Consider the following 27,995-nt stretch of genomic DNA (forward strand, 5'->3'; position numbering starts at 1 on the left):
CGTTAAATAACGATCGGGCGGTTGTCATGCCTTTCTGGTTGGATAGTGATCAGATGGTAAAGAGTCGGTGGCCCAAGGCCAGGAAACATTTATTGGACGGTGCATGATGCCGGGACAGTGATCCAACGGAGCCCAGGCGCAATAATAAACACCAGCGCTCCACCGACACGGGAGTCATTTATTGCATATTTCCACCCTGCACGTCCGGTCACAGGGAAAAGCACCACCTTTTCATAATGGAGCCACATGTGTGTGGCTCCCACTTTCTGGAGTCTGGATGGCTGGTGCTTGATATAAGATCACAATTGCAAGAACATTTGATTCAATTTGCAGCGCATCTGATCCTCGAAATGTTGGCTAATGACACGTTTTAATTGATCTGTACCTCGTGTGAAGTATGTCTCTTTTTGATGGGTTCGTGGTCTTCATCTCCGTCCATGCGTGTCGCCTCCGACAATCGACGATCCAGATGTAACACAGCAGCGACCCACATCAATCTTCCATCCATTTTTGTTATAAACTTCTCTCCCTCTCTTCCTCTGTTGGAAAACTATTATTTTTGCCTAAAAACTACTATAACTTTATTTTATAATAGTATTATAAAAAATAATCTACTAAAAAAATTAAAAAAAGTTTGGCTGAATCGAGACATGCCATATTCACTGCTCTAAAAATATGATTCGCTCCCTACGTGCAGATTTGCAGCGATCTCGTCGTTAGAGTACAATAATCTGGTTTAGTCGAATACTTCTCTAACGAGCACGATCGTTGAAAAAGCTAGCTCGATCCTCTTCTAACGAGCATGATCGTTGGAGAGGCTTGATCCAATTGAAAATATCACATTTCGACCGAAAAAATATGATGTTTTTAAAGATGCGTAATATTTTGGAAATGCCGTACCTTTTCAAAAGCTAACATTTACTTCCAAAAATTAGAGATAAAAAAAATAATTATTTTTAGTTAAAACTTCAATATTTTTCTCATATAAATATATTTCCTTGATTACCCTCGTTGAGCTACTTGGACCTTAGAGGGCACCCTTTGAGAGCTTTCATATTAGCAGGGAATATGACTAGAAAGTTCTGACATTGCTTACAGTCCAAGTGATAGGCACGCAATCCGTTTGCCTTTTTCTTTATCACTAAATTATTATTTTTTTCCTTTTCTCTATATTTGAATGATAAAAATGCATTTTGGGTGATTTCAATATTCAAGAATTAGTTTCAATCGCTCTCTATTTCATAGTTGATAATAATAAATAGACTAAATTACAAAACCTTCCTAAAGTTTATATTTATTACACTTTCATCTAATAATTTGTAAAACTTACATTTGCTCCAAGCTAAATTAACGTCGTTAATAAATTCATTTATTTTATATAAAAAATCAAAACAGCTTCTGAGTGAGGATGAAGATACATGCAATTTCTTGTATCCCTATGTGGTGGTTATGTGGCATAAGGTTATTTTGATCATTTTTTTAAAAAAAAATTGATGTAGTGTTTGGATCCCATTAAAAGTTAACAGTTTGACTAATATTTTTTAAAGTTATGGATTAAAGTTTAGAATGAAGATAAACCTCAAGAGGGTAAACATAAATATTTTATACTATCAAGTGTAAATATAAGTTATCTCTGATTTCTGAGATATTTTTATAATTTTAATAAATATACAACAAGCAATTTGTTCAAAAAGTATTAGATATAAAATTTTGATAGAAACAAGATTTGATACACGGGTTCGTAATTATCATAGTTGTCCACCTTGAGCAAAGCATGGCTTTGCCATTGGCTCGAGAACATGTGCAATAAGCCTAACAGTGAGCTATGAAATTGATCTGATAGTGTCTTGGAGTTATTTAAAAATACACAATTCTACATGATTGCTTATCTCATAGCATGATCGGATAGTCATTTGCACATGATCGCAATGGTCTTATGCTTTAAAGATCTATCGCTGTCTCGTGTTATATATCACATTTTGTTGGATATGAAGTTAACTTGGATCTTATTAGAAAATTTTATGACCTTAAATATCCTGATATGCCCATGCATATAAGAGACGTTTGTTTACAATGAATCCTTAAAGGAGGAGTTATGCACAAAAATATAGAACTTAGCCATATAAGAGACGTTTTTTATTTAATATGAGAACTTAGCCTAATGAGAAAGAAATTACAGCTGAGCTTTGTGAAAACTTGGTGACTGGGGATTTTGGTAAACAGTTAATTTTTTTTCTCTTTTCCCATATTTTTATTTGAGAAGGCTAGAGGAGAACTGCTATACATAGGCCTGGCTTATTCAAATCTACTTTTCAAACAAAGCACATGAATTGCATGAATTCTATTGGCCGTACTGGCTCAACCCATAAATTATATAAAATTTTTAGCCTCTTTCTGTAGAAAAATTTAAACAAGCTCTTGCCAATATTGAATCCACGATCTGCTGCTGCACAATTTCGCATTCAAACTGCCCCAATAGAAACGCAAAATTATTGACATGCACTCCTTTTCTTTAACAAGAAAAGGGTAATCTTATCATGTCGCGCCGTGTGATAACCCCGGCTTATTCTCTCCGTCCCGTTCACGGAAAACCCCTCCCCTCCCCCGCGGCACACGAAGGAACCCTAACCTCGTCCTTCCATTCGATCGACGGGAACACCAATTTCTTCTTTGATCTTTTCTTGATCAAGATCCGATCCCCGCCTGAAGGAGTTACTTTGCTTGCAATTCTTTTTCTTTAAATTTAAAGAAAGGGAAGGAACGGATCGGTAGGCGATGGCGGGGTCAAGCTCATGGTCTCGGGCTTTGATGCAGATATCGCCCTACACGTTCGCGTCCATCGGAATCGCGATCTCCATCGGCGTTTCGGTCCTCGGGGCCGCTTGGTGATCATCCGAGTCCTGTTCATCTTTCTTCTTCCTGCTTCTTTCTTCCGCTCTGTTTTATCTTTCTTTTATAATTATTTTTCTGCCTTTTAATTCCTTCAGGGGAATTTATATAACGGGGAGCAGCTTGATTGGCGCGGCGATCAAAGCTCCAAGAATCACCTCAAAGAATCTCATTAGGTATGCTGTTCCCCTTCAATAACCTAAGAATTTTCTCATAGAGGAGAAATAGTTATTGGATGCAATGTTCTTGTGGAATTTGTCGTGCTTTCCATTCAGCACAAAATTACTTCAATATCTAGCCGATACTTCTCGTCAATTTTTTTTTTAAAATAAATAGAAATGGAAACATTTTTTGTTAGATATCTATGCAATCGAATTTGGTTGTTGGTGCAAGTTTTGGACAGGAAATGGTTTGTCCGAAACTAACTTGGAATATGGATTGCCTTAGAACCACTGTTTTCAGGAGCTTGTTTAGGGTATGAAAGCATTTTTTTTTTGTTAATATGTGATCTAATGAAGTCCTCTTCTCTTAGGCTTGTTATGTTATTCAGGTTTTGTTGAAAACCAATTTCGAAGATGGAAACAATTTCACTCTGTGGCTAATCCTGCTTATGGAGTATATTATTTGAAGATATAAGAACTTAGATCATCATAATCATTTAGATGAGTGCATCTGGCAGCGTTTCCCTAGCAACTGGAATCCTTTTTTAAGACAGAATACAGAAAAAAACAATTAGCACAGATGGACCAAAATGTTGGGTTCAAGAAGTACTCTTCTCTCCTTCACATGTTAGGCATCTACGAAATAGCTCTCAAGAAGAGTCATGTCGGAAGGCATTAACCTTGAAGAACCATCATTGTTCTTATGCATGGTTAACATGCTTAGGTAGGAAGCTATTGACTTGTGGTGTCTAATATACTTGCTGGAATATTTGTTTTTGCATTTTACACTACCAACTTAAGTAATAACACATAATTAAAAATCACTGATTTCTTTTGCTGGAAAGCAAAGGAGAACATTCCCTTTGGTATCAGCCTGAACAGGTGATGAAATGATGGGTAACAACCGACAGAGCTTGATCATGAACAAAAAACCATAACATAAACTTGCATACTGATGACATCCTTCGCTGCCTTATGACTGTAAAGGGTTTGAAGATTGCTGTATGCAAAAAAAAAAAAAAAAAATATAGGGATGGTTTTAGCAAGCAAAGAAGAATAGAATTAAAGTGCATTGCGACTAGGATTCCTGAGGTAGTAACCCCTGCATATGGGTTTTAACATGCCAGCCAAAATAAAATACCTAAAAAAATCAGTAAAAAATGATGAGGATAAGAGCATTTAAACTCATGAAATGTTGGTGATGGGATATCTGGATCGAAGCCATGGTCTATGGCTAGCATGATAAACCTCGCATACTGGTCAAAATCCATGGTAAAAAGTTGCCCAAAATCCATAGGAAGAAGGCCAAATATATAGGGACACTATGTCAAATAAGGGAATTCACAAGCTATTGGTTTGGATTCTTTTAGGATGTTGGACGATATTTGTCACTGTTAGACGACCTTTATCCGTGCATGGTGTGTGAGAAATGTTTATAATCAGTCTTTTGCTTGACTGGCTGTGTTATTAGGAAAAGGTGGTAACAAGCATTCACATGCCAAGTTGATCAATATGATGACTGTTGCAATGACATATGCCAAAACTAGGAAAGTAGACTTTGAATATGAATATTCATTCGGAGGCATTGGAATAATCCTAAGAGGGAACAAGACCATGGAATATCTATGGAGATAATTGGTTCATGTGCATGAGGCAAAATTAATTGTACTTTGATATTTAGGTAACTTCCATGGTGGAAGACAGGAGATGGGTATGCCCTTAGCAAACAAAGAAGGCTTGGAGCCAGGGTTAACAGATTTGAGTATAGGAGATGACCTTAACAGAGCTAGATGAAACTATAAAGAAGAATTCCAAGGTGCTTTGTGATACCAGGCATGCTCTCTAGTTTTGATATTGGGAAGCCTGATATAGAACAGAGAGAACTTACTGGGGGCTAACTGTCTCATGATTCTATGGTCAAGACAAGGTCTACTTTAATTGATAAAAATACATTAACATACATTATAGTTCGTCATATCCGAAATCATACTCTCTCATGCAGATGATTTTAGATATAAACATGGTACATTTTAAGCTCAAACATGGATCTTGAATTATAGGTAGCGTTAAATGGTTCTCTAATACTAAATCTATGGTATTTAGGTCAATATCTTGATGACTAAAAGGACAATGCAACAAGGAGTACCCTTTTATATCTAGAGTATTATGTTAACTTCAGTATCTAGGCATATGGTACACCGCTTTATATTTGTGAGTCAAGTAACATGCTAAGACAACTCAAGTTTACAATTTCCAACTTGCCAACTGCCATTAGTCTCTAGTAATTGTATTTTACATAAACATTTCCTTAGGGATTTGATATCGTAATTGATGGGCTCGATCTAGTTAATAAACTGCAAGCAAGAAATTACTGCCAAACTAGTGCATTAGGATATTCCTTTTTATGTTGGACAATCTATCATTATGAGGAATTGCTAAAAAGATTATATGTTTAGGTTATTTAAACCATATAATAAGTGAACTTGACTGATATTTAGGAACCATTTATTCATTTAAACATTTTATTGCAATTCTTTATATGTATCATTATACGTTATCAACTTACCACAACCAGGAAGACTTTTCTTGTGAACCTGATGCATGTTTATGTTCTTGGAAAGGTGACTATTTTATTACATAAAATGAATATTGAATGAACCATCGACCATATGTTACTTATTTCACTAAATTGTCCTATTTTAAAGAAAAGAACTAATATAATATAAGACAACTCAGTACTAGATAACAGTGCCAATACTAAAATCACTGTCCTATATGAAATCTAGACCTTCATCATCATGGGTATGGATGGAAGATGATAAAGTGATCCTTGCATTTGACCTTGACCTTCCATGCCATCTTATTATTCATCAACTGTCCCATATGCTCATTTTTTATAAAAAATGCCAGAACTGCTATCACAATAAGTGCGCCTTGTTTCAGCTTTTGGGAGGTTGAGCTTTAAACTGTATTGCTAAAATCAGAGTACGGCAAATATATTTGAAAGATAAAACTCCGCCTATATGAAGATACTATGTGGAGAGGGCCAGAAAGGTAGGAAAACAATCTTTGTTCCACGAAGAATCATGAACCTGAAGTTTCAATAATTATATATTCATGACATCACCAAACCAAAGACTTCCCTCCAAATTGGCGTGACGTCAAAAAGATTCTCCAGCTGCTTCCTCTGTGCATATTGTATATTTTTTATGTCCTTTAATTCTGAAGTTCTCTTTTAAGCATTGGATCATGGATAATCCTAATAAAGAACTCCAATTAAGGGACTGTTCAGATACCTGTTGGTGGTGCAGGGGCTCCAACAGCCTGTTTGGTTGTGCTGCGGTTGGAGTTGTGGGTGGAGGCAAAGGGAGGAGGGCTGGGGTGGGAAAGCAGCAATGATGGTGAGGAAGTAGGCAGGAGGCAGGGGAGAAGGGGTTAGTGACAAGTAAGGGGTGGCAATAGGGCGAAGACTGTGGGAGGGGGGCCGCTGCAAGAAGCGGAGGGGAGGAAAAGAGGGCAGTGACGACAACATCACAATGATCTAGAGGGGGGACGGGAGAGGGCAGCGTCATTGCCGATCTTTCGGTCATGGAGTATGCCAATGATGCTGCTCTCCTCCATGGAGGGGGACTAGGGGACAGCGGTGGAGGCCTCCTCCTTGCCCTAGGGCTTCTTCTCCTCCACCATAGATGTTGGAGGTGCTTCTTTCATTGGCTTCTTGGGGCCTTCCACCACCTCAGAAGCAGGTGGTGGGGGTGCTTCAAAGAGAGAGATAAAGAGAGAAGTTGCACTTGGAGGAGGGTTGATCATGGGGAAGAGCCCTCTTCTTTGGCGATGGTTCAATGAGGAGATCAAGGTCGAGGGTTTCAATTCGAGGGTGTGGCTATCGTTCAGACCCATCGCTGTTGCATCGAATTGCTCAAAGATCAAGGAGTTGGGATGTTAGGTGAGGAAAGGAATGTGAGCATGAGACCTGCAGCTCGTCCCTTGATCGAGTTCGGCGCGGGATCAGTTGCAGCATTTTAGCCTTGAGCTGCATGGATCCTGCAGCCTCCGCTCCAGTTATGGGCTGCCAAACAGGTCCGGTGGTTTGCCCCTGCTGGAGCTGCAGTGCGGATTGAAATACATGCAAGTGAAACTGCAGGGAACATGCAGCTGTGTCCCTCCAAGGAGCCCCTAAAAGTGTTTGAGTTTTGGAGTAACACTCAAGCGGCAAAATATGCGCAACGGAATTTTACTTGTGAAACTGCATTTATATTGGTGCCATTAGTGATCTTCTGCTTGGAAGTGGAGGTTGCTCCAGCCATTCAGATTCGTGCATCTGTCTAGGAAGTATGATCGTTTAGGATATTCCTTGATAAAGTTCTGTCTCGTTCTAATAGACATGCATGCACAGATGAACCCACACACATGAACAGATCCACACACTTACATGCGTAGATGTAAATACAATGATGTATATAAGATATATGTATTAGCTACATATGTATGTACGTATAAGGCTGCTGGAAGCACTAGTTGCATTTTCCTTTGGGTACATTGTCATACTCGTGAATTTCTATGCTGCATGTTATGCATGCACATGCCCACATGAAAGGAGTAGGCACAAAAATATGCTGGCAAAAAAAAAAACTATGCGGACATGCCTTGAGAACTCTGACATATACATTAAGAGAGGTTACTATGTGGAAGTTTTTATGCCTGCAAGCTCAAATATAACTTAATTTTGAATTATATTTATAGCATTGCTATTAAATTGTGGGCATACAGCATCCAAGCCATATCTATGAATACAATATCCTTTTCTCCTTTGTTCTGAAATTGGGGTCTTCATATTCTGCTTTATTCAGTAAATTAGCTGTACTTGCAGAATGCATCTTGGAAAATCTGAACAAAACTATCTATTTCTCAATATCACCTGGAGGATGCATAAGTCATGGCTCTTTGTAACCATATAAACAAAATAGTTACTTTTGTTTGCTGAGCAAAATGTTTTTACTAGCTTATAAGACACTGGAAAGGTTTTCTTTTTTCTTGACAAATGAGATTGAACACAATTTTCAAATTTTCTTAGACAATTATAAAAAATTATTGGTGTGAATGCTGCCCTCAATTTTATGACTTCCTAGTGCCAAAAGACAGTGCATTGCGCCGGGGTGGGGTGGGGGGGTTGGTGATGTAATCAGCGGTGGTGTGGGGGTCCCGCCTGGGGGAGGAGAGGTGGGTTTGGGAATCTCACTTCTGTGAATCCCTTGTGTGCTGAGAACAGCCCCCTTAAATTTGTGCCTATACGTGCTGCCAGCTACCCCTCCTTCCAATTTTGTGCCAAAATCTTACTTTAATAAGCACAGGCCCTCTAGAATATTTTCCCAATAAGTATGGGTCTTCTCCAGACAATTTTGGTTAAGATAAATAAGATAATAGATTTTCAGAGGCTGATCCCAACCCTTTCCAACCTATAGCGTTCTCACCACCTTAACTGCATGCCCCCACCCTGTGCATGCATGCACACACCAAACAAAAGAATGTCAAGGCAGGACTGTATCTGAATCATTTTTTAAAAAAAAATATACAGAAAGAATTGGGATAATTGTTAACAGGCCTGTTTGGAAAGGAGAAAATCTAGATGATCATGTGTTAATGTGAATCATTATCTTCAGTTTTGTTTTAGGTTCCCCACATGACCATGTTTCTCTTTATTTCTTTCTCTACGAAATAAAATAAAAAATTTATGGTATTGCACCATTCATTTGACTCTCCTTAGCTTTTCTCCTCACTTTTAAGAAAATAAACTCTTTTCAAATTCTTTAGTCTCTCATTACAAGGATTCAATTGTAAGAAGGTAACCCTTTTATTTATCCCTCTATGGCTATCAAAATGCCACATTATATAAAATTGTTTGTTCTTGTTTAGATGATGTCGTGGGGTTACAAGATATTTTATTTTATTTTCTTCATCCAAGTTGTATTATTTTATAACTGTAACATGTTTCATTATGATCTCATGCACTGGTGGTGTTTACATTATTTCTCTACCTGGATGAATCGCGTATGGTATTTTAATCATTTGACTTTTGGAAGACGAGCCAAAATTTACATGCTTTAGAACCTTTGACAACAAAACATGTATGATTGGTGTATAACAAGACTCCATTAACATGACAAAGTAATCAGTATTCTTTCACTATCTATCATTTCTAATATCAATATCTCGTATATAATAAGTTATCAGCATTCAATTATCCTACACTTCAAAAGACATATAATTTATTTCTTATTATGTGAAGTACGGAACATTGAATACAGCTTGTAGGGTAAGTATATATTGTCTTTCCTATTGAATAATAAAATCTGGCTCCACCCTTATGGATGATCATACTTCTGTTTTATTTTTCACCGAAAGATTGATAAGACCCCATGAAAGACCTAGATTCAGCTGCTAGATTGTACAAAGAATTCTTTTTTGCATACTTTTTCTTTTTCGCAATCTTTGATACGCACTGTGGTTTACGTAAATTTGAAATAATAAACCCTTGTTCAACAATTGACTGCCTTTTGAATAGCTTGTGCTGTTTGAAATTGTCGATTCCCAATTCTTTATCCTTCTGATACGAAACAATGTCTGAATCCAGTTTGTATTGTGATTCTGTTTACTCTTCAAACCCTTGTCAAGGGGCTTGAAAATCTTCTGCAGCCACCCTGGATTCATGCCATATTTTTCAAAACCAGCCATACCACGGTAAGAGACTCCCTGTACCAAAGGCATATCAAAGTGGTACCGAGACTCTAATTGTACCACATATGAGATATATTGATAAACCATGAGTAGATATAGGGAGACAACCTGTACAATCCCTGTACCATGGAGCTTTAGACCTTGGTGAAAACTAGAAGCACAACCTTAAGATACTTTCTTGATACCTACCAGTCTATTTGTTTCCTTTGGAATCTGTAATATTTGACAGAATCCTGAGGAATTGTAGCATCTCAAATTAACATGGAAACTCTAGTCTCTAATTTGATATGCTCAAAAGCTTCTGTCTCTTTCTTCGCATGATTATTAAAAAGAATTAACAAAGATAAAGCAACTTAGAATATTTATCTAATCAAGCAATAACATGTCAAGCAATAAAATGTCTGAAGTTGCAAAACCACCGAAACAATTATTTTATTTGAAAATTATAGTGATCTTGTTCCAGAAAATACGAACTCTCAGAAGTAACAGCTTGAGACAATTGCTTTGAAATTTCATTTTCTGAAAATGGGCACCTCAAAAGCTGCCATATCTGTTTGACGTTTGTCATGTGCTTACAGAAGAAATCTGTCAGGTACCCTGTTTCTTAGGATGCTGTTTGAACCTTTTGCTAGTTTTAAGGAAATCAGAGTCAGCTGTTAAGGTGGCAGCAGGGTTAGAGGTGGGGGACAGGTTCGTATTGCAGTAGGGGGCAAATGAAGTTGGTGGTGGAGAGGCCTGCTCCTAGAGGGCAGGAGAAGTGAACGAGGGAGAAACAGTAGGTTCAGGGAGGTGGGAAGAGGACCAGGGAGGGGGAGGAAACCTGCCAATTTGTATAGATTACAGGAGTCAGACTCGAACATCTTTCTTCATTGAAACGTGGCTTGGGATAATATTTAAATGTTTCTTTTATGTTTTATATCTAATCTGGATGTATGTAGGACATTGTTTTCAACTTGTTTCCACTCTTTGTGAGAAGTAAGATATGCTAGGTAATAATGTGCAGGAAATCATGTGTATTGCAGGTCTGAGCTATTCTGGTAGAATGAATGTTTGCATCTAAAAACAACCACATACCACTTTAGACTAGGTCTCAGTCTAGAGGCTGATTTCAACAAGAAAATTTCTACATTCACCATACAAGAGCGTGCAACTCATCAATAAAAACACTGATTTGCAAGCACTCAGCTAGGATTCTCCCAGCTGAACCACTTATCTCAAGTCCTGTCAGATGCGATTATTATTTTCATGTATATGCTGCATTGTGCTTAAAGCTTGCATGCTTTATGTATGGGGTGCCTTTGATGACATTATTCTGATTGTAATTTTATGTTATCGGTTTTTTTAATTTTTAATTGAAAAAACCACACATTTCTTCAGCGTTATCTTCTGTGAGGCTGTTGCTATATATGGCGTAATTGTTGCAATCATTCTACAAACAAAGTTGGAAAGTGTACCAGAATCACAGGTATATGCTGCAGAGTCTCTAAGAGCTGGATATGCAATTTTTGCCTCTGGAATCATTGTGGGTTTTGCAAATCTCTTCTGTGGGTATGTTCTCATCCTTCACCTCTGTAATTTCTAGAGGCTGTCTTTACTGATGGAGGGAGAATGCAGAGAATTGCATCACAGTTCATGGAGTTAACTGAAAATTGTTTTCTGTGAACAGGCTTTGTGTGGGAATAATTGGAAGCAGCTGTGCGCTGTCTGATGCTCAGAACTCCACGCTCTTTGTAAAGATACTGGTGATTGAAATCTTTGGTAGTGCACTTGGATTATTTGGTGTGATCGTTGGCATAATTATGTCATCTCAAGCATCGTGGCCAGCAAAGACAGCATGAGCTGTTTGTCTTCAGAACCAAACAGGGCCGGTTGCTTGTTACTCAGCGAGGTGGAAGTTTGTGCAGTGTATCGTAACTCTTGACCAGTATGGCTTTGATATAAATATAGTGCCTGTGGAAGATTTCATGTAACCGTTCCATAGAGTAACTTCAGATTATTATATTTGCTTTCTTTTTGATGATTTTAAGATCCTGCCTCTTTGCAAGGGCATCTGTTGTTGCAGAGAAAATTTTTGTATGTCAAATAAATAGGTTTCTTATTACTTGATTCCTGCTGGCACTCACTCAAAGGTGGGGAGCTCCTTCATTATTTCGTCATCGATGTTTTGGTATTTAATCAGCATAGCAGTCTTATGTTTTGGGTCTCTTTTCTGTTCAAGTTACTTTTCCTTTTATCTCCCCTTTTGTTGCAGTGCCAGTGCCCTAATCTAAACAATAAGTACTCTTTCAAAAGCCGGAGCAGCACTGGATTAGATCCTGGTATGATGGTTTACGTGGAAAAGGAAGGGTGACTGACTGACAGGGTAGCTAAACAAGGAAGTGCATTGCTGATGGAAATGGCATTGCCATGTTAAACTGATGTAAGCCAGTCCCAAAACGGATCAACTGTTGCTGCTGATATTTGATACTTGTTTATAACTAGTTATATTGGAAAGTTTTCCTCCACCTACTTATAATTATTTTGCACACTGTCAAACCCCATATTTTGCACATAGGTCATACGATATCATGTTCACAGCAATCCTAATTGCACGATGCCCTTATTACTTGGTGCATTCTTGTTAGAGAATGTTTTGGTTCAATTTTGTTTCTTTTTTAAATAATAAAAACCACTTCATAACATTTTTCACATTTTTTTTTAATTTTACTTTTTTTTACTGTTTTAGCATTTCGATGTAAGAATATATTGTAGTATTAGAAGGAAAATGATCCCATGTTTTCTACCCCTCCTCGTTCTCTCTCTCTCTGCCTTTCTCTTTCCTCCTCGCTCCCTCTCCTTACCCTCACCCGCTGTTCTCCTCTATCTCCGTCCTTTCCTCCCTTCTCTCCGCCCCAATGTGTTCTTAGACCTTTTTGACCACCCTCCTGTGTGGGTGTCAGTCCCAATCTACCTACTTCGTTTTTGGCAGGACCCAGTCTACCTCCTTCGATCTCCCCTTCTTGGCGTATGTGATGATAATGGTAGATTCTAACATGGCTGTTTGTTTATGCTTTATAGCGGGGTGTGTTAATGGTGGTTCCCTCGTTAGCAGTGTTGCCTCCGCCCTGTCTCTCTTTGACCCCACGACTTGTGGTGATGGAGAAATTTCTGATAGTGAAACCTTGGAAACCTTAGACTTGTCGATTAGAGACCTTTCTTGGTTGCCACATTGTCGATTAGGGGAAAAAGGTATGCGACCAAGAAGCTTAAGCATTGCAAGTGTTGATAAATTTGATTTGTTTTGGAGTTTATTTTGGGTGCCTGCAGAATTGCTCGTTGATAATTGACATAATAGTTGAAAATGGAACACCAAAGGGCTTGGGATTAAAAAGAGGAAGTTGAGATGATGCAGATGATCTTAATAGAAGGCTTACAAATAGCATAGAAACATAATAAAAGAAAACATGCTAATTATTATGAAAGTCAAGAACAAAAATATCTCAAGTTAGCCCGCACATTAGTATAATAATAGAGTGATACCAATAACGCCACATGTCTCATTTAATCCTAAAAAACAGTATAGTTTGCAAAAGATGTTTTAGACAATATCTCGAAGAATTTAGCTTCAGCGGATCCCATCAAAGATGGAGTAATGGCTCAAAATTGGTCTGCTTGGTTTCTATTATTACTTTCCTGGCCTTTTACTTGTGAGGTACATTTGGATAGATTTATTTATAATTCTTTTTTCAGAAATACATGAAAAAAACATAAAAAACCTACATGCATGTTCAACTTCACTTAATCATAGGCTAACATAATTTATATTGAAAAGAAACTCCTACACAAGGCATCGCCCCCCTCCTCTCTCGAAATAATGCAACAACATTGAAAGACATACAAGATAAGCTGTTTTAAGTAAAAAATACGTAGAGGGTAAAACACTTGAGGCTTATAGGCACGTTATAATAAACAAATAAAACTCAAAATAAATCATTTTCTTCAAGAACTTAAAAAATCAGTATGTAGATAAATATAAGAACATAGTTGATTTATTTTTTAAAAAATTGTTGAACGTGCTACCCTAGTAAGCTATTAAAATTTTGAAAAAAATATAGATACATTTCTCCAAATTTTGGCCTTTTATGCTTAGACATTAAAAATTTTAAAAGTTTCAATTACCTACCAAAATTTATTTTTATTGCAATTTTGTCCAATCATCTATTTGGATCCTAACATTGTTAATAAAGTGAAAAAAAAAAACCCTTAATCCACATAGATCGGATCATGACTTTCACGTGATCTCAAAATACTCCATCCTCTATCATTCATCTGTTTTGCATAGATCTCAAAGCACCACATCCTTTGTTATTTATCTGCTTGTGTGGGTCTCAAAGCGCTTCATCCTCTATTATTTATCTGTGTGCACAATTTTAAAACATTTCATCCTTTGTCATATATTCACCTGCATAGATTTTAAAGTGCTTCATCTTCAATCATCCATCTATCGCATAAGTCTCAACATACTCTATCCTTTATGATCCATCCATCTGCACATATCTCAAAGTGTTCCATTTTCTATCATCATCCATTTGTATAATCTCAAAATGCTCCATTCTCTGTCATCCATTTGCTCACATAGATCGCAAAGCATTTCCATCTTATGCCATCCATCCGTCTGCATAAATCTCAAAGCGCTACATTCCGTCATCCAATTATAGGTATAGATCACAAAACACTCCGTCCTTTATTGTTCATCTGCTTGCATAGATCTTAAAGTGCTCCATCGATATGACTCTCCTTCACCTTCCTTTCAATTTGTATCAAAAGAAAAGTCTTCTGCTGAGTTAGTGGGATAGATAGTTTGGAAAATTTATAATAGTTTAGTTATTAAGTAACCCTCGCGTGATAACATTATGCAATGAACATAAATGGATAGGCCATATGGCAAAATATTTAGAGTTTTGGTGGCTAATTAAATTTTTTTAAATTTTGAAATCTAGATATAAATTGCCTAACTTAACTTTAGAGGAATGTCTTTATAATTTTTGCTAAAATTTTTGGTAGCTGCATCAAAAGACAGAAATCCTCATTAAAAAAAAAATCTCTTAAGGGTTTAAATGGTATAGAAGAAACTAGTCCACATGTAGGCGAACTTGGTCCTGGACCAAGGTTAGCAGGTTGGAGGCGTTACATTGCACGACCGGTGACCCCTCAAGCCTCAGCTTAGTCTCGAGGAGTCGACACCCTACGAAGCTTCCTGCGGCGTTCGGTGTGTGAACTCCGGTCACATTTCTTCTCCCCTCGCCGCCGGCTTCGCCTCTCCTCTCTCCCTCGGAAACCCTAACACTAGCGCAAATTATCCGGTAGGTTGTTCTTCCCAATCTCGCCCGAATATTAGGGTTTTTCTGTTTGCCTCTTTTCTGTATCCGAAACCCTAATCCCCAAATTTCAATCCTCTCGTACCTTAACTCTCACGGAAGAATAGATCAACTTTTGGTTTGAAGATGATTTTTCGCTTGTTGTCCTTAAAGATTGCATCTTGAAGTGGGGAAGGAGGGCTTTTTCTTAAAGTTTGTATCTTGAAGTAGGGAAGCTTTGGGAACCCGGACTGCGAGGTGGGCTGGCTTCTTTGTGATCCTGACCCTTCTATATCTCGTGCTCGAAATTTAGAAATTCTTCCGGGATATAAAGATTGGTAGGAAAAATTGCGTCGTTTGTTGTGTCTAATGTGTTCGGCGATTGGCTGTTTTGGTTTTCTCCGAATAATCTCTTTTATTTGTTCTCCAAAACTGATGTTTTAGATCTATGGAGTACTCTTCGAGCGAAGATGATGAGCTGGTGGAAGATTGCATGGATCTTGAAGAAGATATTGGGGCATCAGATGTTGATCAGCGCACCGGTGAAGTTACTGACTCGCTTCATTTTGGAGACCAGCTCTGCAATTCTGTGGTAACGGTCGAGCATTCAGTCGGAAATGTGCTACTCACAACCGATGGAGAAGTCAAAAACGAGGAACCTTACATGGGAATGGTGTTTGATTCTGACTTGTCCGCGAGGGCTTTCTATAATGCTTATGCTCTCCGCATTGGGTTTGGCATTCGGGTTGCCAGGTCTCGGAGTGAGAAGCGGAAGGGTGTTGAGGTGTTGGTCATGAAGAGATTTGTCTGCCTGAAGGAGGGTCACCACAAGAAGAAGGTCACTGAGTACGCCAGCAAGAAAAAAAGGAAGCGCTTGTCGATTAGGGATGGATGCCCAGCAATGATGGAGGTGGTTCGAAGAGGACCCGACAAATGGGTGGTCACCAAGTTGGTATTGGAGCATACACATGTTGTAGTTAGTCCAGATAAGGTCCGCGAGATCCAGCTTAATCACCTTTCTGGAAAGGACCGGGAGCATGAGAACTACTTGAGAGAGGTGAGGCAGAAAATCTTTGGAGAAGGTGATGCTCAAGGCCTCCTCGAATATTTTAAGAGGATGCAGGCTGAGAATTCTGGGTTCTTCTATGCTGTGCAGGTTGACTACAGGAATTGTATGACCAATGTCTTTTGGGCTGATGCCAAAGCTAGAATGGCTTATACTTATTTTGGGGATGCCATCACTTTTGACACGACATATAAGAAGAATGAGAACATGATGCCATTTGCTGCATTCATGGGTGTGAATCATCATGGACAGCCCGTGGTTTTTGGATGTGCCTTGGTTGTAGACAAGACAGAGTCCTCATTTGCTTGGTTGTTTGAAACATGGCTTACAGCAATGTTTGGACGTCGCCCTTTATCATTTACTACTGACCAGGGCAAGGCTATGGAAGTAGCTGTTGCGAAGGTGTTTCCCAATACGCGCCATCGTTTATGCAGGTGGCATATCTTATCTAGGTGCAAGAAGAAGCTGTCTGATGTATGTACTAGTTATCCTTCTTTTTATGTTGAATTAAAGAAATGCGTCAATGAGTCTGACACTGTTGACGTCTTTGAAGTGTACTGGAGGTCGATTCTTGATAAGTATGGTTTGAGGGAGAACGTGTGGTTGCAATTACTGTATAATGTTCGCCATAAATGGATTCCGGCATACCTAAAGGGCTCTTTCTATGCAGAATTGTCTACAACTCAAAAATTAGAAAGCTTGAACAGGTTTTATAGAAACAACTTTGATAAGAAGCTCTCTTTGCATGCATTTATTGCAAAATTTGATCAAGCAATGGATTGTCGATTTGAAAAGGAAGCCCAAGAAGATCTAGCTGTACTCCATGACCAAAGGATTTTGAAGACAGATGCACCTTTGGAGAAACAAGCAGCCAATATATACACAAGAGCAGTATTTGAGAAGTTTCAAGTGGAATTGATCGAAGCCTTAGACCACTATTCAGTGAAAATTCAGGATGGGGCTATCAGCAAGTTCTCTGTCGAAAGAGATGGAGATGCTCGTAACAGGCACATTGTTTTTCTGAATGCATCAGAAAAGAAAGCATGTTGTAGTTGCTCCAAATTTGAATTTGCAGGAATACTATGTAGACATGTTTTGGCAGTGTTCTTGGTAACCGGTGTGATTCTGCTTCCAGAACATTATATTTTGAAAAGATGGACGAGGAAGGCAAAGAGTGGTCTGATATTGGAGGATGACCGTGGTGTTGAATTTCAAAATTACTGTCAGAGTTCTCCAATTTTACGATACAATGATCTTGTTCATGATGCCATGAAGTGTGCAGAGAAGGGAGCAACTTCTGCAGAGAATTACAAGATTGTAAAGGATATTCTACAAAAAGCTTTTGCAGAAATTGTTGCTCTTGAAGAAAATGTGGCTAAAGCTGGGCCACATCATGCAGAAAACATGTAAGAAGATTAAAATTGGCAACATGATGAATTAACTGCCACTGCTTTCAAAGCATAGAGGTAATTTTGAAAAGCAGATGTACTAGCTTTTACTAGTTTCATATTATCATTTTGAAAGTAGATGGTACTGATTTATTTTGTTTAATGCAGGCTGAAGCATGCTTGGAAAGTGGACACCAGGGGTCTAGAGATAATGACATCACTGAGCAAATTTCAAGTCTAGAGTTTTCAACTTTGCTTGGCCGTGTGCCTAGCCAGGTCCATGTAGATATTCATATTGTCAAGATTGCACCTTCATATTCCATGTGCGGATTTCATTCCTAGATGTTGATATATTAGGAAAATTTTTACATTAATGGTCATAGATAGATCTGGTTCTGGTTGCTTTTCTACTTTTTGGAATTTAACCTCCTGTTGTTTTATATAGTACTTTCATGTTTAATTTGGTATGAAAAGCTTACTTGATCTGTAGATTTTGGTCAGTCAACTCATTGCTCTCACCCTATATCTGGCTTATAGGTTGTGGATGTTGCTTGTTATGTTGTTTATTATGTTAGCTGGATTTTTATACATTTCTACGTGTTATATGCTCAAGGATATGATGTTTGAGCATCAAGATGCGCACTTGTAATAAATCAATTTCTGCAAGTGTCTTCATTCAGTGCCATATGTTGTTCTGTCTGCTTGCACGTGCACACACGCACACACACACACATGGGTAGGGAGGGAAGGGGAAGCTAAGGGTGCAATCGAGTGCATTTTGCCCGAGATATACGGAAATCAGTGCCGAATCCTTTAAAATGAAAATTGATATCACTGAACATAATCTATGGTACATAAAATAACTAGAAACAAAAAAATCATACAGTTTCAAGTTCTTTTACCCATGCATCAAATTGTTGAAAAATGAACAATTTTAACAGTTGGATGCTATGTCTTCATTTGATCTATAGTCTAGAAGCATCCAAATCAGCTGAAATTTGACCTATATATATTTTAAAGTATTTAGATTGAGATTAATGGTTGAGATTTGTAAATTATTTAATGTATAATATGTTTTAGCTCACTAGGGTATTGCTACTGTTTTTTTTGTACTTAATGCATATGTAAGAGATTTCTAAAATAAATGTTTTTTAGTCTCTAGTCACTTTATACACCATAGATCATGATCAACTGTGTCCATTTTCAATTTATGATGTGCATCATCGCTTTTCAGTAGGAAGTATACATATACATATACATATACAGATACAGATACACATACACATACATTCATATATACACATACGCATACATACATATATACATATATATATATATATATGTATATATATATACATATATATATATATATGTATATATATATACATATATATATATATGTATATATATGTATATATATAAAGGTGTTATACACTGTAATCTTGATCCAGATAACATGCACTGGAAGGGGCATAGATATGCAGAATCATGGTTCCTTCTATATGCAAAATCAGCAATTCTTAGCCTTGCGGCAGCAGCAGTCAGTCACGGTCGGTTCTGTCCATAAATGTGAGGCCATTGAAATTGTCACACTCATCAAATTCCATTTCATCTCAGTACTCAAGGGCAATTGTGACACGTTTGTCATAGATGGTGAAACCCATAATGGACTCAGTCCAGTTAAATGCTGTGGAGATGCCAGATGTTAGAAGTTACACATGTTCAGGACTGAACAGAGCAGCCAAACTAATTAGCTCATAAGCAAAGCATACTACATTGATGTTTTAGATGCTACCTCCCTCATTTTATTCAATATTATAGCACAGTGAAGTTTTTTGGCTCCCTGGAGCTGTTAAAATAATGGAAAACTCAGAATTTAGGTGCCGTTATTTGCTGAATCTAGCAATTCTTTGCCATGGTGCCACCAGGTGTCCCAGTTGTGCCAAGAAAGTATAGCAGATTAGATTGGATGGGCATCCAATTAACTGCTCTTGAATGAATCACTATTAGCAAGTGCAAGTCAGGCTGCTTGCGAATGAACCGAGCAGGTCGGGCTTGGCTCTCTAAGAACTTATTTGAACTCGGTTCGACTAGGAAACAAGCTGGGCTTGAACACATTTTAGAGCTTGGTTCATAAACAAGCTGAGACTGAGGAACAATTAATTCTGTTCATTTATAGTGAGGAAGCTCGGCAGCCTCGGCTCGGCTCAGCTAAAGCTTGACTCATATCTTAGCCGAGGCAAGCTCGAGCAGCTTGGTTAGAAAGTGAGCTGCGCCCAAGCATTCTGGTACTTGGCTCGGCTTGGCTTGCTTGCATCCCTAGTCAGTGTGATGTTGGTCCGGCTACATCCTCAGGCTGTTGAGATGAATGCTTTGTAGGAGTCAATTATATTGTCTGCTACTATCCATCCTGAATAGGTTTATAGGCCAGATTTCTGTTTGGAGGGGGAGGCAGTTAGTGATAGGCATCTGTTTGAATTCAAATGTAAACTGAATATTGTGGTAGCTGCCGCTGACTCTGCTTTTATTTGGTTTGCAGGAGTAGAGATAGAGAATGGGCATAAACTTCCCCGTCCAGCTCATTCATGCTCGTTGATTCATTTAGACACAAGAATACTTTTCCATACTAGGGAAAGAGCATGTATAATAATAATAAAAAAAGGTGGATACACTTATTCATATATATTATAATAACATTCATATTTTATGGTAATATATTAAACATCAATTAACTATTATAATATGCATTTTATTATTCTAGATTTTTGTTTTATAATATATTATATTATAATTCCTATTAATAAAATAAGTCAGTACTATTATGAAAATTCTAACACAATTTTTTGTTCTAATATTATCACACGTTTGTAGCAAATAATTGGTCTAATATAATAGTAATAGTTTTTATTATTTTATAATTATGCAACATAGAAATGTATTATATGGTTACTCTAATATCATGTTATAGTTTTTATTATGCAATGTAGATTTTCTTATTTGCCATATATAATCTCTATTATTTTGTTCATATGAGTATTTATAATATTTTATAATAAAAAGTCTCATTTATTATAAAATAATATAATGTTGTATTATGAATGATACCATTAGAATGCCTTAAATTGTTACTAAACTACTCCTAGTCCATTCTATAATTATTATAATATTGAAATACATTATATTTTATGTAGCTATGAAATATAATAATTAAATGTAAAATGCTAATAATTATTTAGTGATGTGTTAATATCATGTTAATTATATAAATTATTCCTTTAAAAATCTAGTTATGTTAATATATTTAATACTATGCCAATATTATATTATATAATTATTATATTATTAGCATTAGTAATTATATTTATTATATTATGTTATTATAAATTTGACATGTTATGGTATTGGAGAAATTATTTGTAACAAATTCAAATAGTGGATCAGAATCATTCATTCCTGATTATTTCAGGAAACAGATATCCTGGAATTAGAAAGCCATTCTGATTTTCATTCTTGACAACCAAACATGGGGTAGGAGCATAAATAGAGGTATCTTTATTCATTGCAGACCTTTCCATGCTGTATAGTACGGAACCATGTTTAGACTATGCACTCATCCAATTCCTTAATTTTTATAAATTGCCAAAATTTTATGCTTGAAGACATGCAGTTAGTTTGTGTGAGTAGTGATTCTATTTTGATAAATGACAGCAAGTTATTGAGGCTAGAAAGATGGTGAACTAAACAATTGGAGCTGCACTTTTAACATAACGAAGTAAATTTTGCTTTGGCATTAACTTGCTGGGACACCAGGGCAGCATCCTACAGGTTTAACAAAAAACTCAGAGATCATCGCAGGCAAATCCACAGTTCAATAACGAGCATATAACATTGAGTTTTTCTGCCACACCTGAACAATTGAAAGGCAAGGCAGGATGTATCCGACTTCAACTGACCCCAGGCTATGAGCTTTATGGAACTGAAAGAACTACTGCATGTTTGTAGGAAAACCGTTCAGGTGCTGTTCGCCGCAAAAGATTAAATTAATATCTTACAAAAGCAATAGCCGGATCAGCTGTGTGAGATGAGGAATCACTTTTTATTCAATTGTGACAATGTTGTGCTCTTCAAAATCAGCCCATGTATACATATATTTATATATATGAGGCAACAAAATTTGATGCATCAAAGATGAGCACTCTCTCTCTATATATATATGAAACTATAAAGGAGTCGTCAAGATCAGCTGCTAATTTATTCTGGTTTTGTTTTTTTCCCTTTTGTTATTATGTAAAAATAATGGCTTGAGAGTATAGGAAAAATAATGCTGCTCCTGCGGATGTATGAAAGGATGCAGCCTTGCAACTTAAAATATACTGAACACACCTTCAACAAAAAGGTTTATGATTATGGAAGTACCAATATCTTGCTGAGAAAGTGGGGCTCTGGTTTTCCAAAAAGACTCGTCCGTAGGACCGTAAAGCTGGATCAATCGACCTTATTTGCACGGGCCACACTGCTTGCACCATTCATTTATAAACAAAGGCAGAAGAATTTATGATTATAAGCTACCAAACATGTAACGTCCTCATTAGACGAAATAGTTGCGTCAATCCGGTTAAGGTAATCCAAATTCTGGCATGATTACTAGAACCTGATCTCAAAGCCAGATGTTTGTGTCAGCTGTAATGGCCTGCTCCAATAAGACGTGGCTTGAGGTGTGAGTACCGCCAAAAAGCTCCCAGAATCAAACAATAGTTTGCATCAAGATTCTTACTATCAAAGACAATTTGCAGCATTAGGACATCAGAACTCACCTCTTCAATAAGTGTGATGGCTGAAAATGTCAAAATGACAAAACATGCTTCATGGAGCACCTAGAAATAAGATCTGAATTTATTTTTCCAACTCCAGGTTCCCTGGTGAAACACAAGCAGAAAGTGTGATTAAAAGTGGCTCCATCATGCTTCACACTCTTGATTCATCTTGTAGTAAATAGACATAGCATACTCAAACATCTCACATTTAACATAAGCAGCTATCACAACAATCAAGGAAAGCATGTCCCTATTTGGTATTCCATTAAATGACTGCGAAATCTTTATACTACCCAAGCCTGAATACATGCCCGTCATCAAGTTCTTCACATAAGGATCAAACTGAATCACCATTTCAAGGATGAATGTGTGGTTCTTTCTCCCCTGTAAGACCATGCGAAGGCTGCCTAGTGCTTTTGAAACATAGACTACGTACAATCAATGGGTGACAAACACCCCTGGATACCAAGGCACATTTGTCAAACAAGATGAAAATAAATTGCAATGCTAAACCTTTCATAATGCAAAAAATATGGTCCAATTTGGCTATTCCTACTATGTTATCTTCAGCAACAATATCTTCCACCATAATTTTCACATTTGGGATTTCTTTTATTAAATTGCCACTCCCAAAAGGAAAACATATAGTTCTTGCTATTGTTTGTAAGTATTAGATTTTCGATATTATTAGACTAATCTTGCCATTTTGAGTAGGCGTGGACAAGCCTCGGGAACAAAGTTCACCAGATTCAAAACTCAATTGAGTATAAATCTCCGGGAAGCCATAGTTTCTAATCTTAGAAGAATTTGGTTGATTAAAGACAATGTTGATGCTGGAGTCAAGATTTAGCTTTCATCCAAATCTATTTTTTTAAAAAAATATTTTATCATTTTACAATTTATATCCTTTCATTAAGAGAGGAACCCAATCCGATTTGAACTGAAATTTACTAGACTAAAAAGATAAAAGTTTGCATCCTCTTCTTGATCTTTTTTCCTTTTTTTCTGAAGAACCTACGCCTGGATTGTCCGTGATTACCGTATACCATGTTTCATCATCGCACCAAAAATGAACATTCTGATGGACCTTCTAAGTGCCCCATCCTGTCCTCAGGAAAAAAGAAAGGGAGGGAGAAAAAGAAAAGAAAAGAAAAGAAAAATAAGAAACCTTAGATATACGCATAGATGCCCTCTGTAGACTGTCTGTAGACTGGAAGCGAAAATGAGCGAAAGGGACTGACCTTCTCGACGGAAGGGAGACAGCGAGGAGAAGACGGCGAAGGCGAGGGCTCGGGGAGGACGACGGCGAGGGCGGCGTGGGCACAATGGAGGCGAGGGCTTCTCCCGCCCGACCGCCCTCTTCGTCCTCTGGGATCGGACGTGACCAAAAAAATTAGAAACAATGAAATGGAGACGTCCGAGCTCCGTCCGTCTCCGTTCCGTTATCCCGCTGCACGGATCTGAAAGCGAAATGGATGATCCGACGGTAGACGGTGCGAAACAACACCGACCCTTCCTTCGCGCGAAGGATACACCCGGGACGCCTTTTATCGCGCGTCCGAGGGGAGGAGGGAGGAATCCAGACAGCGGGAGCGATGGAGCCGAAGAAGATGAAGAGGGCTCCGAAAGCCGTGGTGGTGGGAGGGAGCATCGCGGGGCTATCGTGTGCCCACGCCCTGATCTCCGCCGGGTGGCAAGTGACGGTGATCGAGAAGTCCGGAGCAGCGCCGTCCGGCAGCCCCACGGGGGCCGGCCTCGGGCTCGATCCCCAGTCCCTGGAAATCGTCGGCCGTTGGATCTCCAACCCGGATCTTCTTCGCCATATTACCTTATCCCTCTCCATCGACCTGGTATTACGTGGTTCCCCAACTACGTTCCACTTTAGTTTTTTTTCTTCTTTTTTTTAAAGAAAAAATATTCGAAGCTAACATTTCCATAAGATTTACTCGATTTTCTTTTTCTACATTTCTATGGCACTATATATAAAGAAAATTTACAAGAATAATTTCATTATGGTCATTTTAACTAATAACTTTAAAATGTTATTGTAAGATTTTTGCTAGTTTCCATAAATTCTTCATTGTAGACAATATTGCATTTTACTCATATATCTGCATTTGTAGTAGAGTAATTATAGCATGCTTCTTATTGTTGTCGAATTTAATTCCCAAATTAGGTTTAAAGAATCATATCCTATATATGCATCTAATACATTGTATAGGGTATCCTTTTTGGACATTATATTATGTATCCAATACATTGTATGTAGTAGCCTATTGATATTATATATGCATCCAACATATTGTATGGAGTAGCCTTTTGACATACTAGTAAAATGTTTTCGAGAAAAGAATTTCTTTCACCAAGTGAAAGGTTCTTCAATCCAGTTAGCTTCTGTTTGAGTGTTAATCTTGAAAGTGTGTCCAAGGTAATGGGGTAGCTCTTTCGCGTGCCATGTACGTTTGATGTCATATATATGTATAGAAAATCTGTGGTTGTGTGATGCTATAAGGTATTATTTTTGTAATTACAAAGAAAGAAGTGGAGTTTTCTTGTAATTAGCTGTGTAGCTTAATCTAACTTTAAGTATCGTATGTGAGAGGGAAATCGAAATTGAGTGTTAGAGAGATAGCTGGAGCAATCAATGGAGCTTCCAAAGAATAAGGGAGCACTGAAAGCTGTGGTGGTGGGAGGGAGCATAGCAGGTCTATCATGTGCCCATGCCTTAGTTACTGCAGGGTGGCAAGTTACAGTTATTGAGAAGTCCCGAGTCGCACCATCTGGAAGTCCCACAGGTGCTGGGCTAGCGCTCGATCCTCAATCTCGAGAGCTCCTTGGCCATTGGATCTCCGACCCAAGTTTCCTTGATGATGCTACTTTCCCCCTTCCAATTGACGTGGTACGCTCCCCTTGATAATATTGCTCCTCTTCTCTTCTTTCTCGCAATCATTAGGAAATTTTGGTTCTCTAGGGTCGTGGTTGTGAATAAGATTATCTTGACCATCTATTCGTTAAGATGGAGATGATTGATCTGATGATTCTCGTTGAGTCCGTTTCTCAGCTACAATGGTAAACTAATCTGCATAAGTTACATCAATTTGCGAAAAACCAGTGTTTTCAATCCGGGGGCATCTAGCCATCCAGTTCAATTACAATAAGAGAGAACTGGAACTAGATGGAACAGGACTCCGAAACCCATTCATGCCAGGAAAGAAGAAAGAGGAAGAGGAAAGAAAGAAAATGAGAAGAAAAGGAATAAAGAAAGAAAGGAAAGGAGAAGGAATAAACAAAGAAAGGAAAGAAGAGAAAGGAAAAAAAAAAGGAAAGGAAGGAAGGAAGTGAGAAAAAAAAGAAATGAAAGAAAGAAGAAAGAAAAAAAATAAAAAGAAAAAAAAAATCAAGAAAGAGAAAAAGAGAAAGAAAGGAAGGAAGGAGTGAGTAAAAGCAAGAGGAAAAAAGAAAAAAAGAAACGAAGGAAAAAAAGTAAAAAAGTCAAGAGAAACAAATAAAGAAAAAAAAAAGAAGGAAAGAAGAGGAGGGAGATGAGGGGACCTACTAGAAAATAGTGGCACCCTGTTCCACAGGATTTAAATCCTTGTATCAAATTACTGCTGTAGGAGGATCATCAAATTGTTTCGTCCATACAGTACAATTTTTATTCTCTAGCACTACTATGGCGATGATTTTAACATTCTTCTCATTGAGGGGAAAAATAAAATTATATCTTCATCACTTGTGGTCTTAACACTCTTTACTTCTATATGCAGAACCGAGCAACAGATAGTGAGAAGAAGATAAGCTGGATGCTGACAAGAGACGAGAATTTCAACTTCAGAGCGGCCCACTGGGCCGATCTCCACTCAATTTTACACAAGGCTTTGCCAGCCGGAATAATTCTCTGGGGTCATCAGCTCTTCTCTTTTCAAATTTCTCCTGACAAGTCTTCTGTTAAAGCTAAAGCTAGAGTAATCCAAACAAATGATGTTGTGGAAATTGTTGGGGATTTGCTTGTCGCAGCTGATGGGTGCCTGTCAAGTATCCGCCAGCATTTCCTTCCAGATTTCAAGCTGAGGTTTGTGAATCAAAAGATGTTATTGTATTTCTAGCATGACTACAAGTCCATTTCTGCTGAACAATTTATTTGCAGGTATTAGACTTAATTGGCAAAGAGTGTGAAATGTGTGTGGTAGAGGGAACAGCAATAAATCCAAGCTCGTGTTTGTTCATCATCAATATGACTGACCTCAAATCTTGTGGGCATGGGGTTGCTGTTTGTTTCTTTTTTTCATTTATTTTGTGCAGGGCTTCTTTTGAAGTCAGCATCTTTGCTTTCTTGGGGGAACAGCAATCGAGTGCGCCTATGATGCTGACAAAAACACCACTAAGGACTAATAAGATGTGGAGGCTGCAAAGCACTTAGCCAAGTTCAAATGAGAATATGGTCCATCTGTTCTGTTATAACAGCAATAATATTGGATGCCTAACTCTTAGTCCACATCTACAATCAGAAAATAAAAATTTATTAAATGCTTCTGCAATTGAATTACTTCAATATGGAGGGGCCTCGGCTTACCATATGCTGTCTGCTTATCTAGTTACAATGGCTATGCAATTCAGAATCATTTATGATGTTTTTTTTTTCCCTCTAATTAATGCAGGTATTCAGGCTACTGTGCATGGAGAGGAGTGTTAGATTTCTCAGGAAAAGAGAGTTCAGATACCATAGCTGGAATTCACAGGGTTTATCCAGAACTTGGGAATTGCTTGTACTTTGATTTGGCTCGTGGAACACATTGTGTTCTCTATGAGCTGAAAAACAAGAGGCTGAATTGGCTTTGGTACATCAATGGACCTGAACCAGAACTAAAGGTGAGAAAACTGGAAGTTTGTGTGGTGGTAGGGATTACATGTTTATGTGTTCTGATTAATCTAACTATGGAGATACACTCTATAGGCAAACTCACTGACTACGAAAGTAAGCGACGAGATGACTAAAAAGATGCATGTAGAGGCGGAGAAGGTCTGGCTACCTGAATTGGCTAAGGTCATGAAAGAAACAAAGGAACCTTTCATCAATGTAATATATGATAGTGAGCCTCTTCCGCAGCTCTTTTGGGACAATGTAGTATTAGTTGGAGACGCAGCTCACCCGACAACTCCTCATGGCTTGAGAAGCACCAACATGTCAATCCTAGATGCTGAAATTTTGGGCCAGTGCCTTGAGAAGTGGGGATTGGAGAATCTAGGTTTAGCTCTGAAGGAATACCAGATGATCCGGCTTCCAGTGATCTCGATGCAAGTGCTCCATGCACGGAAGTTAGGACGTGTGAAACAAGGTCTAGTTCTTGATGATCAGAAGACTTTTGATCCGACGATGGCCGCTCCAGAGGAATGCCTGCAACTTCAGCAGAGAAGCATGCCTTACTTTGAAAGTGCTCCTCTATTACCACTCCCAGCTAGTTCTATGCTTCTATTGAATACAACGCTGTAAGTTACTGCGAAAGAAAAGAGTTTTTATTTGTTGAGCTTGAGCAGTGATGCTTCATAAATTCTGAAAATGGAGGAGTGGTAATGGATTAAATCAGGTCTTTTTTTTTTTTTTAGAA

At 38.0% G+C, this 27,995-nt stretch overlaps 3 protein-coding genes and 2 long non-coding RNA genes across 15 annotated transcripts; 4 read left to right on the forward strand and 1 right to left on the reverse strand.

The window, feature by feature from the left end:
• The first annotated feature begins 2,447 nt into the window (after window positions 1-2,447).
• Window positions 2,448-11,982, forward strand: LOC103708813 (V-type proton ATPase subunit c''2). Its single transcript, XM_008793904.4, has 4 exons — window positions 2,448-2,885; window positions 2,988-3,065; window positions 11,163-11,333; window positions 11,452-11,982. Exons 1-4 carry the CDS (start codon window positions 2,776-2,778, stop codon window positions 11,621-11,623), a joined length of 531 nt encoding a protein of 176 aa, XP_008792126.1. The 5' UTR covers window positions 2,448-2,775; the 3' UTR covers window positions 11,624-11,982.
• Window positions 11,983-14,925: 2,943 nt separating this feature from the next.
• Window positions 14,926-18,080, forward strand: LOC103708812 (protein FAR1-RELATED SEQUENCE 5-like). 6 transcript variants are annotated; one of them, XM_039128703.1, is made up of 4 exons: window positions 14,926-15,127; window positions 15,296-15,379; window positions 15,566-17,653; window positions 17,744-18,080. In XM_039128703.1, the coding sequence occupies exon 3, from the start codon at window positions 15,570-15,572 to the stop codon at window positions 17,595-17,597; it is 2,028 nt and encodes a 675-aa protein (XP_038984631.1). In that variant the 5' UTR covers window positions 14,926-15,127; window positions 15,296-15,379; window positions 15,566-15,569; the 3' UTR covers window positions 17,598-17,653; window positions 17,744-18,080. The 6 variants fall into 6 exon arrangements, with proteins under 6 accessions (XP_038984631.1, XP_026661107.2, XP_026661108.2 ...); XM_026805306.2 differs by having other exon boundaries at window positions 14,927-15,127; window positions 15,296-15,459; XM_026805307.2 differs by having other exon boundaries at window positions 14,927-15,127; window positions 15,350-15,459.
• An 870-nt stretch (window positions 18,081-18,950) lies between these two features.
• Window positions 18,951-23,811, reverse strand: LOC103708810. 5 transcript variants are annotated; one of them, XR_005512716.1, is made up of 5 exons: window positions 23,631-23,811; window positions 22,596-23,493; window positions 22,390-22,491; window positions 21,483-22,310; window positions 18,951-19,262 (listed from the first exon to the last, which is right to left on the reverse strand). It is a non-coding gene; the product is annotated as an uncharacterized LOC103708810 (long non-coding RNA). The 5 variants fall into 5 exon arrangements; XR_005512713.1 differs by lacking the exon at window positions 18,951-19,262 and having other exon boundaries at window positions 21,107-21,593; window positions 21,992-22,310; XR_005512712.1 differs by lacking the exon at window positions 18,951-19,262 and adding an exon at window positions 21,107-21,394.
• LOC113462838 lies at window positions 20,555-21,757 on the forward strand. Its single transcript, XR_003386022.2, has 2 exons — window positions 20,555-21,121; window positions 21,284-21,757. It is a non-coding gene; the product is annotated as an uncharacterized LOC113462838 (long non-coding RNA).
• Window positions 23,812-23,907: 96 nt separating the features above from the next.
• On the forward strand, window positions 23,908-27,973 carry LOC103708811 (6-hydroxynicotinate 3-monooxygenase). Of its 2 annotated transcripts, XM_008793901.4 has the most exons (5): window positions 24,121-24,239; window positions 24,990-25,288; window positions 26,157-26,461; window positions 27,048-27,258; window positions 27,344-27,973. In XM_008793901.4, the coding sequence occupies exons 2-5, from the start codon at window positions 25,034-25,036 to the stop codon at window positions 27,878-27,880; spliced, it is 1,308 nt and encodes a 435-aa protein (XP_008792123.2). In that variant the 5' UTR covers window positions 24,121-24,239; window positions 24,990-25,033; the 3' UTR covers window positions 27,881-27,973. The 2 variants fall into 2 exon arrangements, with proteins under 2 accessions (XP_026661105.2, XP_008792123.2); XM_026805304.2 differs by lacking the exon at window positions 24,990-25,288 and having other exon boundaries at window positions 23,908-24,239.
• The last annotated feature ends 22 nt before the right edge of the window (window positions 27,974-27,995 follow it).

Source organism: Phoenix dactylifera, chromosome 8 (assembly GCF_009389715.1).
Source record: "Phoenix dactylifera cultivar Barhee BC4 chromosome 8, palm_55x_up_171113_PBpolish2nd_filt_p, whole genome shotgun sequence".
In the NCBI taxonomy this organism is placed as follows: domain Eukaryota; kingdom Viridiplantae; phylum Streptophyta; class Magnoliopsida; order Arecales; family Arecaceae; genus Phoenix; species Phoenix dactylifera.

Coding starts and splice junctions, on each gene's coding strand:
- LOC103708813 (XM_008793904.4), top strand. CDS start 2,776: ATGGCGGGGTCAAGCTCATGGTCTCGGGCTTTGATGCAGATATCGCCC. Junction 3,066..11,162: donor ACCTCAAAGAATCTCATTAG/GTATGCTGTTCC, acceptor ACATTTCTTCAG/CGTTATCTTCTGTGAGGCTG. Junction 11,334..11,451: donor TTTGCAAATCTCTTCTGTGG/GTATGTTCTCAT, acceptor TTCTGTGAACAG/GCTTTGTGTGGGAATAATTG.
- LOC103708812 (XM_039128703.1), top strand. CDS start 15,570: ATGGAGTACTCTTCGAGCGAAGATGATGAGCTGGTGGAAGATTGCATG.
- LOC103708811 (XM_026805304.2), top strand. CDS start 23,985: ATGGAGCCGAAGAAGATGAAGAGGGCTCCGAAAGCCGTGGTGGTGGGA. Junction 24,240..26,156: donor TATCCCTCTCCATCGACCTG/GTATTACGTGGT, acceptor TTCTATATGCAG/AACCGAGCAACAGATAGTGA. Junction 26,462..27,047: donor CTTCCAGATTTCAAGCTGAG/GTTTGTGAATCA, acceptor TAATTAATGCAG/GTATTCAGGCTACTGTGCAT.